The following is a 12,172-nucleotide window of genomic DNA, read 5'->3' as shown; positions in this document are numbered from 1 at the left end:
ACCATACAACTATGGACGGTGGATGGTGCTCATCCAGAGATGGGAACCGATAATCTCTGCATCCTTTCCTTCACAAATACCATTATGGATCTCCCTAAGAGGAATTCCCTTTCACTACTGGCATGAAAAGGGTGTCAGCAACATTGGTCTCGAGTTTGGTGAACTGGAGACATATGAAGTCACAAAGTCTAGTGCACGTATACGTTGTGTTGTCGATGGTCTCAAACCGCTGATAATGGAATCAATTCTTGAGTTTGACTCTGGTGAGGAGAGCTTGATAACCCTAGAATATGAGAAGCTAGGTAATCACTGCTCTTACTGCTATCGCCTGACACACCTCCAGTCTCAATGTCCCGAGAAGCCAAAAGAAGAAAATGCTAGGAGTACAACCCGCGCCGGTACGCCCCCCACCCGCCACGACGATATGAGAACTACAAGAGACCGAGAGGATATCGCTGGAAAGTAAACTAACTTTAATGACAGGAGGGACAGATATGGCAATCCTTTCGGTAACAGAGTTTCTCACGCAAATAGAGCTCAAGGTCCCAAGAACAAGATTGCGGCACACTCAAACCCCCAATACGTAAAGTATGGGAACATGGAATATCGTCCAAAAATGACTCTACCACAGAACACCAACTCTCCCCATTCAGGCCGTAGAGGTTCCCGCATTAGTTACCACCCGTATGCAAACGACGAAGCTACTTCAAAACTACAAGAACAAAATATGGTTAATCAGGTGGAAGACCAAGTTATAGGCCCATCGTCGCAGATAGCGCCTACACAAAGACCTCTTGAGCGCAACCTTGACGAGGTGGACTTTCCGGTAAGACAAGTCCCTACAGCTGCAGAGGTTTTAGATGACATAAATGAAGCGACTCTACGCTACTTAAATGTGGATGATCCTATTGAAAGAGCAGCAAGACAACAACGCGTCCTTCAAAGTGAAATAGATGGATCAGTTGAAGCTACAGTCGCTGGCATAATCCAACACTCAGTGGATACTGTGAATCTCATGCCAAGTCTATCTGTTCCGTCTGTGCTAGCCCCCTCGGAGGATCAAGACAAGGGTCCGACTACACAAAGCACCAATGTACCAAAAAAGAGAGGACGACCACCAAAACCCCGATCAACGCAAGCTATTCAGAACAGTCCTCGAGTATTTACAAGTCTATCTTCCAGGAGGCGGACTCTGAATGTTGTAAGATCATCTCCTAGTACCCATACTCGGAACACTCCAAGAACTACAGGGCAAGCGTCGCGAGCACAGCCACAACAAAGGCAAACCGGAAAGTCAATTGCAGGGCCATCAAGCAATACAAATGCGGATGCAAATAAACGTCCTCGGTTGGATTTTCCCGAGGAACCTCCCCATCTACCTTAGTGACGTTCAGCTGGAACTGTTTCAGACTGGGGAACACCGAAACTGTCCAGCGCATCAGGGAGATTCACAAACAAATATCTTCTGATGTCTTCTTCTTGATGGAAACCAAGAACCCAGATGATTTCGTGCTGAAAGAATTGGACTTCCTAGACCAGTATAAGCGCATTCGTGTTCCCCCCGAGAGACCAAATAGTGGTGGCTTGGCTCTCTTTTGGAAGAATGATCTAAATCTCACAGTTCTCAGCTCTAATAAGAATGTAATTGATACTGAAATTACTCATAAAGGCAACTTCTTCTTTGGTTCATTCATCTATGGTGAACCAGATGTGTCGAAAAGAGGATATGTGTGGGACCAAATCCTATATATTTCAGCAAATAGAGATCAGCCCTGGTTCCTTACCGAAGATTTCAACGAAATTATTAATAACTCGGAGAAGGATGGTGGATCCTTACGTTCTGAAGGGTCCTTTGCTGCCTTCCGTAACCTTCTGGCTCAATGCGATCTCTTTGATCTGAAATATTCCGGCAACCCACTCTCATGGCGAGGGAAGAGACGCACACACCTAGTTTTTTGCAGACTCGACAGAGCTATTGTCAATAGCCACTGGTCAGACATGTTTCCCACGGCAAGGAGTCAGTACATGGAATTCAACGGCTCAGACCATCGGCCTTTAGTATCCATTTTCGACTCAGCAAAAAGGAAGTCCAACCGCATCTTTAGATACGATCGTCGGCTTAAAGATAATCAAGAGGTTAAAGACCTCATTACCACAACTTGGCTCGCTGCAGAGAACTTACACTCGGAGGTGCGACTAGCTAAAGTCAGGCAAGCCTTAGTGCAATGGAGCAAAGAGAAGCACCTTAATAGCCGAGAAACAATCGAGCGAATTAAGAAAGAGCTAGATGAAGCTCTGAGTAGTCGTGTCGGGGATGAGGACCTGATTTATAGGTTGAATAATGAACTGATCGCAGCATACAAAGCAGAAGAGGATTTTTGGCGACAACGAAGCAGAATTATCTGGCTAGCTTCTGGTGATAAAAACACTCAGTTCTTTCACGCAGTTGCGACAGGAAAGAAAGCGCGCAACCGCATCTCTGTCATAGAGGATGCAGAAGGGAAGATTTTCCATGAAGAGGAACATATTGCAGCTCAGATAGCAGAGTACTATGACAAACTTTTCAAGTCTTCCTCACTTCCCTCATCTAGAGAAGAAACAGTAGCGATTGTTACGGAAGCCATCTCTCCTTGTATCACAGCGGAAATGAACCAATCTCTAACGAGTGTTCCATCTTTCCAAGAGATCCGGGAAGCTCCCTTTTCTATCCACCCTGACAAGGCCCCCGGCCCGGATGGTTTCTCGGCCTGCTTTTTCCAATCCAACTGGGTCACTATTGGGGAGGCTATATGTAAGGAAGTACAAGGGTTCTTCACTTCAGGGATAATGAGGGAGACCACAAACCGTACGTTCATCAGACTTATTCCGAAGGGATCAGGGCCAAAGCTTGTATCCGACTACAGGCCGATAGCTTTATGCAATGTGACGTACAAGCTTATATCCAAGATACTCTCACTTCGACTCCGACCTATCCTCCAGAGCATCATTGGAGAGAATCAATCCGCCTTCGTCAAAGATCGAGCTATCTCGGACAACGTCCTCATCACACACGAGCTCTTGTACTATCTCAAAAACTCGGAAGCAAGGTTTAACTGTTCAATGGCGGTTAAAACGGATATGAGTAAGGCGTATGATCGACTAGAATGGGACTTCATTCGGATTGTCCTAGAGCGTCTAGGCTTCGATACGATATGGACTAGCTGGATCATGACGTGTGTGTCCTCAGTCTCATACTCCTACCTGCTAGACGACTCAGCTCACGGGTCTGTTATACCGTCACGAGGCATCCGACAGGGTGATCCGCTCTCTGCTTACTTGTTCATTCTTTGCGGAGAAGTTCTGTCGGGACTGTGCCGGAAAGCACATTCGAGTGGACACATGACAGGACTGAGAGTGTCAACGAAAGCACCTAGAATCAACCATCTTCTCTTTGCCGACGACACGATGTTTTTTCTAAACACCGACGTGGGCAGCTGCGCGACACTTAGCAACATCCTACGCAAGTATGAAACTGCGTCTGGCCAGATGATAAACACAGACAAATCTTCCATCTCCTTTTCCTCGCAAACCCCACACGAGACACGTCAACGTGTCCATAATTACCTTGGGATCGAGAAAGAAGGTGGAGTGGGGAAATATCTAGGCTTACCGGAGCACTTTGGACGACGCAAGCGTGACCTCTTCACTAGCATTGTGGAACGCATCCGTCAGCGAGCAAACAGTTGGTCGACTCGACGGTTAACGAGTGCAGGGAAGTTAGTCATGCTAAAATCGATTCTCTCGGCTATTCCCACCTATGCAATGACTTGTTTCCTCCTTCCGGTTAGTCTTTGTCAGCGAATACAGTCAGCCCTTACGAGATTCTGGTGGGACTCATGCGAAGGGAAGAGAAAAATGTGTTGGGTTTCGTGGGAGCGTATCACTAAACCCAAGGATTTGGGAGGGTTAGGAATCCGAGATATCCAGTTGTTCAACACGGCACTCCTAGCAAAGCAAGCTTGGCGCATAGTTACAAAACCAGAAGGTCTGCTGGCTCGTGTGCTCCTAGGGAAATACTGTAAGGCTTCCCCTTTCTTATCAGTGCAGCCCCCCAAAGAATGCTCCCATGGTTGGAGGAGCATACTGGCTGGAAGAGACCTTCTTACATTGAAACTGAGTGCAGTCATCGGGAATGGAGAGTCGATTAAAGTGTGGAAAGACCACTGGCTGAGCACGGTTACACCTATGACGCCTTATGGGCCGGTCCTAGAAAAGCACCAGGATTTGGTTGTGTCCGATTTTTTGACACGGGAGACTAAACAATGGAACATTGCGGCACTAAAGGAGGTTTTCCCTCTGTTGGTTGATACCATTACGTTACTAAAACCAAGCATGACTGGGAGATCAGACGGTGTAGCTTGGTTGGGTTCACGATCAGGGATATATACAACACGATCAGGCTACTTTGCGGCAGCTGAACTGGAACAACAGCAAACGACAACGGCGCAAACTCCGGACTGGAAGAAGCTCATTTGGACGGGACGTACGTCACCCAAGATTAAACTCTTTCTGTGGAAGATAACTCAAGGAGCACTCCCGACAGGAGCCAATCTACAGCGACGGGGACTTCTACAACATACTACATGCGTGAGATGCGGAGAAGTAGAAACCGAGTCCCATTTATTCCTCCACTGTGAGTATGCGGAAAAAATTTGGTCTGCCTCCTTGTTTAAAGACCAGGTTACCCCCTCTACCTGCTCTGAATTCTTAGAAGCTCTCAAGCTTGGAAAGATAGCAACTTGTCTCCCACCCGTGGGGGTGGTTTCGGATGTGTTTCCATGGATATACTGGTTTATATGGCTAGCAAGAAACCAACTGATCTTTGAAAAAAGATTCATCAAACCAGAGGAATCACTAGCCAAAGCCATAGGAGCCGCACGTGAATGGAACTTGGCCCAGCCCCCACCAAAAGCTCAGCCCCAGCGCATTAACAGCCGCATGATCACTCCCGATCTGGATGATCTAATCGTATGTTACTCAGATGCAGCCTGAAAAAAGGAGTCCAACATAGCTGCCTTCGGGTGTATCTTCAAGGACAAGCGGGGATCGACAATATCCGAGACCTCCTGCATGGAAAAAAACGTGCCATCACCATTGGTAGCTGAAGCTTTGGCACTACGATGCGCCCTCCTCACTGCCATCTCCCTAGACTTTTCAAAAATCTGTTTCAAAACAGATTGCCAGACGCTCATTACAGCGCTCACCTCGACTGTTCCTCCAGCGGATCTCTACGGGATCATCCAGGACATCGACCATCTATCTTCACTCTTTGTTTCTGTATCTTTCAAATTCCTAGCTAGAATTTTCAATTCTGCAGCAGATAAACTGGCTAAATCTGCACTTTGTACTGCTACTTCCTCTATCCCATAGAATGGGTATGAGTTTGGTTTCTTAATATATCTGTGTTAAAAAAAAGACTCTTGAAACTTTACGTAACGTGGTGCGCATTCTTTCATTTGTTTGACGAAATTTTTAAAAAACAGAACAATGATATTTATTTGTTTGATATTTATTTTTATTACCTAAGTATAAATCTATTAACATCTTAACTTTTTAGCATAAGTTTCAAAAAAAAAAAACATCTTAACCTTTTTTTTAAAAACTTTTTTTTTTTCAAAAAAAAAACAGAACAATATTGATTTCTATTTGTTTGACGAAAATAACAAATTATACTTACAGTTTTCAAAATATTTAATTATATAGATGATTAAAATTGAATTAGCTAATTGGACTTCATTAAAATTGATTTAAAAATAACAATAGAAATTTAAAAGAGATATTCTCTATGTTTCTTGTTGTTAAGTTTACATAGTGCCACTTAGTATTAAATTTCTTGGTGTTAAGATCGATCTGCAAATACCAGATGCCACGATACACCCAAAGAGAAATTCTCAATGTTTTTTCAGTCACGAACACAACAAAAATTTCTCAAAAATTTTCTTTCTACATGTTGCATGTATATTTACGCCCTGCATATCACATATTACTGTATCAAAAACAAACGAAAAGTACTTCAATACACATATCATAAATTAGACTAAACATGTCTCACATTTTGATATGCAAGAATAATCTCTAATCTTTTACCATTTTAAGCGCTAAACTGCTTCTAGGTATGAATGACTTTTGCTTGAATCCACTAGCCTATCTTGTAAGGTCTAATATCCCTAAGTGTACTGATTTTCTTAGAAGGCGTCATTATATTAGCTTTGATATCTGTAGAGTCGATTTAAGGTTGTGTGAATACATACAATTAATATGATGGATTATATATATGGATCACAAAGTTGATGCAGAATCGAACAGTAGTGTCGTGGACCACTCTCATCGATCGATGGCTATGCGCGAGTGAATAAACCCAAGGAAGCTATACTCTTGTTCTGGAGAATGGTTTCTTGCGACGCAATCAAGCCAAACGAGATCACCATTCTCGCGATTTTCCCTGCTGTTTGGAGCTTTGGAGATCTAAGAATGTGCGGGTCGGTCCATGGCTACGTTGAGAAAACAGGGTTTGTTCCATGTGACATCCGTGTAACAAACTCTCTCATCGACGCTTATGCTAAATGCGGGTGTATCCGAAGCGCGTTGAAGTTTTTCACGGAGGTTTCCAACGAAAGAAAGAATCTGGTATCGTGGACAACAATGATCTCTGCCTTTGCTATGCACGGGATGGGCAAAGAAGCTATCAATCTCTCCTCTTGATTCGTCGTAGAAACAGGAGCAGCCAAAGGGAGCACGTTCAATGGGGGAACCCCTAATTGGGTTCTTAACGAATATTTAAGTACTAAACTTAAACTAAGAACTTTTGTTAAGAGATAATGATTTTGAATGCTCCAATAGTAGAACCTAATTAAGGGTTCTTAAAAAAAGTTAACAAAACTTTACACAAGCAAACAAGCTTCACTTTGAATATTAACTCCTAGCAGACATTAAGCCTCGGTGAAAACTTTATCTTCCTCAACTACACGGACAATGATTTCTCATCACCTTATATATAATTTCCAATAACAAAAATATCAGAAATTTAAATATTGAAATTTTTGAAATTCATAAGACAGAAAAAAAACTGAAAATAGTTTATAATCGTCTAGCTACTTATATTTTTATAATAGATTATCAAAATAAACATACAAAATATATAATAAAAACAAAAATTTAAACAAAAACCAGGGCATAGCCCGGGCTGATCCTAGTTAATCATATAACTTACCCGTGCGCTATTTTTTTAAGTAAATTATAGATCATATTATTCTCAACAAATGATTTGTAAATTTTGAAGGAGTTATAGGTATACATTATAAGCTACATAATATATTTTTAGGAAACGTTCAAATCTATTATATAATAGGAGAGTTTCTCTCCCCCCGAGGCGACACGTCGACAATATTATGGGTCCCATATTTAATTTTTTTTTTTTTTTGTTGGGCTGGCATGTTAGAGAGTTGCGTGTTAAGAAAATCTATTATATGGTCCAGTATACTCTTCTGTTCGAAACCGTACTCTTCAATGGAGTTTAGGGTTTCTATAATCCCTTCAGACTAATCCAAACACAAAGCGAATGTCTGTGTTTTCATGAATCAGTTTCTCTTACTCTACCTCTACGTCTCCCATCTTTACTTCGTAAATCAATAATGGAGCACGTTCGTAACACCTCCTGCATTCCGCTTTATATCTAAACAGAGGAACCCTTTTTCTCTGATTCTCTCATCGATTCTTCTTCCAGTCGAATTTAGTACATCTTCTCTGAAAAGACTTCGTATGCTGCTCCAGTTGCTAAAGCCGTTGATCCTTGATGAAAAGGTAAAAGACTTTTTCGATCTATCACAACATGTCTACTAAATCTGTTTCCAATCGACTATCAACATGAGAATAAGGTTAATGAATCATTGATTTAGGAATGTAGCTTCAGCTTCCATGTTTTCAGAAACCAAGATAGGTTCTTCTCAGAAGCCCTAGCCCCCAACTATTTATTCGGTAACTACCGCTCTTCGAACCAACCCTATGGGTTTCAGCGGCTTGAACATCCAGCAAGAAGAAGAGGAAAGGTGAGTTATTGTGTCCTCATGGATCTCTTTCGCGGAATCCTAGTCTAAACTGTATCCGTGTTGAGTTTCCGTAGTTTGTAGTCGACGGTGTGTTCTACGCTAAGTTATATGAGGTGCTGACTAGGGAGCTAGCAGAGGATGGTTGGTTACTCAGGTGTGGAGGTTAGGGTTACTCCGATGAGGACATGGATTATCATCAGAGCCACATGTACTCAGAATGTTCTCGGTAATGTTCAATCTCGAAATGTACAAAGCTAGGGACTTTATGTGTAAAGATGCTCTCATAAGGATAACTGACGATTACGCTTTCTCTGCGCATGCTTCTTTAGCCATGTTTTCAGCTTCCCTAGCTCTTGTCTGAGAACGCCTCAGGGCTTCTAGCAGCTCTGATTTGCTCAAATCGGACTCAGAGGAAGCCTCCTCGGTTCTCTTCTTGCGGCTGCTTGGCCAGTGCTCGTGTGGACTACTACCATGATAATAAGAGCGTTTCATCTTCTGTGGTGTCGGTAGATCACAATTCTCAACAAAGTGTAGAGACCTTTGTGCAACCAAGGAAGCTATCTCATCTTTGTCTGTAGTTCGCCACCAGGGTCCAGCTTTCTCACTCGAGAGAGGATTCCATGGAGAGGTGGGATCGAAATGTTTCTCAGAGGATTCATCTTTCCCAAAAGAAACATAACTCTCTCTTGTCTCTATTAACTCTTGAAAGCTTTCAGTCTTGAAAGACTTTGCTCCCAGTTCATGTTTATCAACCCCGCCTCCATTGGCGTCTTCACTTGGGCCCTCTGGTTTGGCTGAAACAGAGGCATGAAAGGTGCACAAGGTGATTGGTTCTGAGGATGAACAACAGAAGGAGGAGAAGAGACAGAATCTTCTTGAACCTGTTTGGTTGAAGAAGAAGAAGAAGAATGGGAAGAGGTGAACTTGGGAGCTCTTTTAGCGTCTTCTTGGACTAAGTAACGGCTAACTTTTCTTTGCCACACTGCTCTTGCTTCTCCTGCTGCCATCATTTCACACCATAGCTCTGATATTATAAGACAAAAAAAAAACAATCAATTCAAGATCAATGCAACTATTTGATTCCCATTTAGAGAAGAAAATGAATCATTTCAAAGTTGGAATCTTTATGAGATGGGTGGGCACATATAAGACCAGATCCATCACCAAAAAGCTTTACAGAAAAAATATAAGAAGCTGATGTTTTGCTTTAAAGGAAGTTTGTCCTAATCTTCTAACAAAACAGATGCAGATTCTTGTCAAATATTATTATGCAAACTATTTTTTTTTATTCACTTACCAACCAAATAATCCTTCTTTGCAATTTAGAATCAAATCCAGAAAAAAACATTAAATTCAACGATGATTTAAGTTGTAGGAACCATCTTCAACAACTAAAAACTGGATTTTTTTAGGGAAACATCAATAGTTTGCAGAAATTGAAAGAATTTTACCAAAAAAAAAATTGAAAGAAAGAAAAAAAAAACTGGAAAGAGTATGAATGAATTGAGAAGTCACTCTCGTGAAGACAGCACAAAAAACGAAAATAGGAGTTTTGTTTTTTGTTTTCTCGCTTCTTTATCAATTGTCAGAAGTGGTTTTTGTTTGCTTCTGATTAAGAACTTTTTGAATCTTTGTAGTTTTCGTTTTCTTTTTTTTGTGTTTTAGCACGCAAACTTCCGCTAAACGGCGCTGTTTTTAGGACCCATAGTTTCCTATCGGTGTGTTTGGGTCCACAGATTAGATATTAGTACACGTGGCGTTAAACAACAAGATCGAGTGGGGCTTCTCTTTTATTTTTCTTTTACTAATCAGTGAAAGTGATGTCGTGTTTGCGAAGTTTGTATTTTGTTGTTGTCATTGATTCTTCAAGATTTGTATTGTAATAGGGTTAAGATAGGGTGATGAACTGCACTACTATTTTTTGTGGTTGGTGGGTGTATAGGCAGGATAGTTTATATTGTTGGGTTTATTTGATTTTGTATTTGTTTACAAATAATGTTCATTCTCCCAAATTTGTAGATATTTGTGTTATTTTTTTTTTGTAATTTGTAATTGGCTGTAACTTGTGTAAAAATTGGTGTAAGTGGTTGTTGTGCCGTAACAGGAATTTTTTTATAGAAAGTCAACATTTGATGGTGATATTGCGTCCTTTGTGTGGGTTGGAAGCGATTTCTGAATTTCCTGATATGCATGTGTTTGATTGTATTATTTGTTGGAGTAATATATTAAGTTCGGATCTATCTGTATTTGTTTTTATAATCAGCTGTGAATATGTAATGCATTTTTGATAGTCCATTTTGTATTGATAAAAACTGTTTTCTTTTTCTTGCAAAATTAACTTTAGACATATAATGGATGTTTGCATTAGAATTTCTCTGATCTTTGATTTACAACATCTGATTGGTACAATTATAAAAATAGCCATAGAGCTCGAGCATGATTCACCATTTTCTCCTATTTTGATGTTCAATTGTTTTCGTGTCTTCATTTTTTTAACTGACATAAAGCCATCAAACAAAAATAGCAAGCAATATTTTCTTATATAGGTGAGAACTGAGAAGGGAAGGACAATCAGGGAACATCTCTTGTCCATAAGAGATTCAGATTCCCTCAAGGCCTCAAGACAGTGTTGAACTTTACGCTGAGAAGGTTGTCAACAGAGGTCTCTGTGCCATTGCCTAGGCGGAGTCTCTACGTTACAAGATCCTCGGTGGTCGCCGTTTGCAGGTATAGTTTTTAATGCTTACTGCGAAATATTATTCATCAACTGATACTTGATTTTGTTCACATACTAGAAGAGAGTGTGATTAGTTTAGTTATCAAGCCATTTCCTTCATAGGGACAGTGGCAGTTTCTCTAAAGTTGTTGTGTAGTTGTCATTTCTCTTGCTGATTTTGGAATAATATTGTATATGGCTTGCTATAATGTCTTCAGATTCGTCATGAAGAGTGGAGATAAGGGATGTGAGGTGAGTACACATCCCTATCCTCTAATTGTTTTATTTCTTCTCCACATAAAAGTCTCAGACATTGTTCCTTTGAAATGCTTACTCAGATCATTGTATGTGGAAAGCTTCGGGCAGCACGTGCCAAATCCATGAATTTCAAATCCTTTGAAAGCTTCAACCAGAACTTGACCGTCTACTTATCTTTAATTGTTTTCTCTCCCAACTCAAGTTAAAAAATAAAAAAACATTCATGAAAGTCCACAATTAATAATTATTGAATCACATTTAATATTTTCGGAAAAAATGAACATAAACAACAAAATATAACCTAATAAATTTGCTAGAAGTATCCCAAAACAATTTGAATGGTATAAATTGCATATGTAAAATTATTGTATCTAATAAAATATCTACAATTTAGTCATCTTCTTTTTCAATGAGTAAATATATACGACATTTTTTCTTTGGACAAAATAGATACGATATTGTAAAACAAAACCTATATATTATTGACATCCTAAAAAATATACACCATACATTAGCACATACAGGAAAACGAATGGGGTTAACATGTTTAAACCATTTTAAAACTTAGAAATATACATATTTAAAACATGCCGCCGACGAATTACAATTATTAGAAGGATATGACGTCAAAAAATGTGACAAAAAGTTTTAAACAAATAACATCAATATATAAATAATTGTAAAGCAATAAAATTGACAAGAACCTTTGGCATTTAACAAGACTGGATACTGGTTACTGATATCTATGGCTTTTTAGAAATTTATTAACTAATACGAAACACGGCATATCGGTTCAGTTTATATGTCATAGATTATTGAATACAACAAGCCCCCGACCCCGCGCTTGCGCGGGGGCTATACCCCTAGTTATACTAAACATAATAGAATGAAAACATAATAAATTTATTTCTACAGAAAGATAAAAAAAAACACTAAATTAGGCAAAAAGAATATATCAGTAACATATATATATATCACTCTCCTAGCAAACCTAAAACTGATCGACAGAATCCGCAGCTAGCCTCATTGTAACCTAACCACCAACCTTTTGACTTGAGGAAGACGAGTCGTCGCTGGAGAATATATTAAGGAGATTAGTCAGAGTGGTGTACGA

The 12,172-nt window shown here is 40.2% G+C and overlaps 2 protein-coding genes across 2 annotated transcripts; one reads left to right on the top strand and one right to left on the bottom strand.

Moving 5' to 3' along the window:
- Window positions 1-22: 22 nt before the first annotated feature.
- Window positions 23-466, top strand: LOC106308843 (uncharacterized protein At4g02000-like). Its single transcript, XM_013745955.1, has one exon. The coding sequence runs from the start codon at window positions 23-25 to the stop codon at window positions 464-466; it is 444 nt and encodes a 147-aa protein (XP_013601409.1).
- A 7,918-nt stretch (window positions 467-8,384) lies between these two features.
- Window positions 8,385-9,091, bottom strand: LOC106308842. The gene is made up of 2 exons (XM_013745953.1): window positions 8,785-9,091; window positions 8,385-8,743 (listed from the first exon to the last, which is right to left on the bottom strand). Exons 1-2 carry the CDS (start codon window positions 9,089-9,091, stop codon window positions 8,385-8,387), a joined length of 666 nt encoding a protein of 221 aa, XP_013601407.1.
- Between the last annotated feature and the right edge of the window lie 3,081 nt (window positions 9,092-12,172).

This window comes from Brassica oleracea, chromosome C8 (genome assembly GCF_000695525.1).
Source record: "Brassica oleracea var. oleracea cultivar TO1000 chromosome C8, BOL, whole genome shotgun sequence".
NCBI classification, from domain to species: Eukaryota; Viridiplantae; Streptophyta; class Magnoliopsida; order Brassicales; family Brassicaceae; genus Brassica; species Brassica oleracea.
This window is presented reverse-complemented; position numbering and strand designations above follow the sequence as displayed.

Excerpts from the sequence above, each read along its gene's own strand:
- LOC106308843 (XM_013745955.1), top strand. The coding sequence starts at position 23 with ATGGTGCTCATCCAGAGATGGGAACCGATAATCTCTGCATCCTTTCCT.
- LOC106308842 (XM_013745953.1), bottom strand. The coding sequence starts at position 9,091 with ATGGCAGCAGGAGAAGCAAGAGCAGTGTGGCAAAGAAAAGTTAGCCGT. Across the intron at positions 8,744-8,784 it reads AAGACTGAAAGCTTTCAAGA|ATGAATCCTCTGAGAAACAT; the intron begins GTTAATAGAGAC and ends CTTTTGGGAAAG.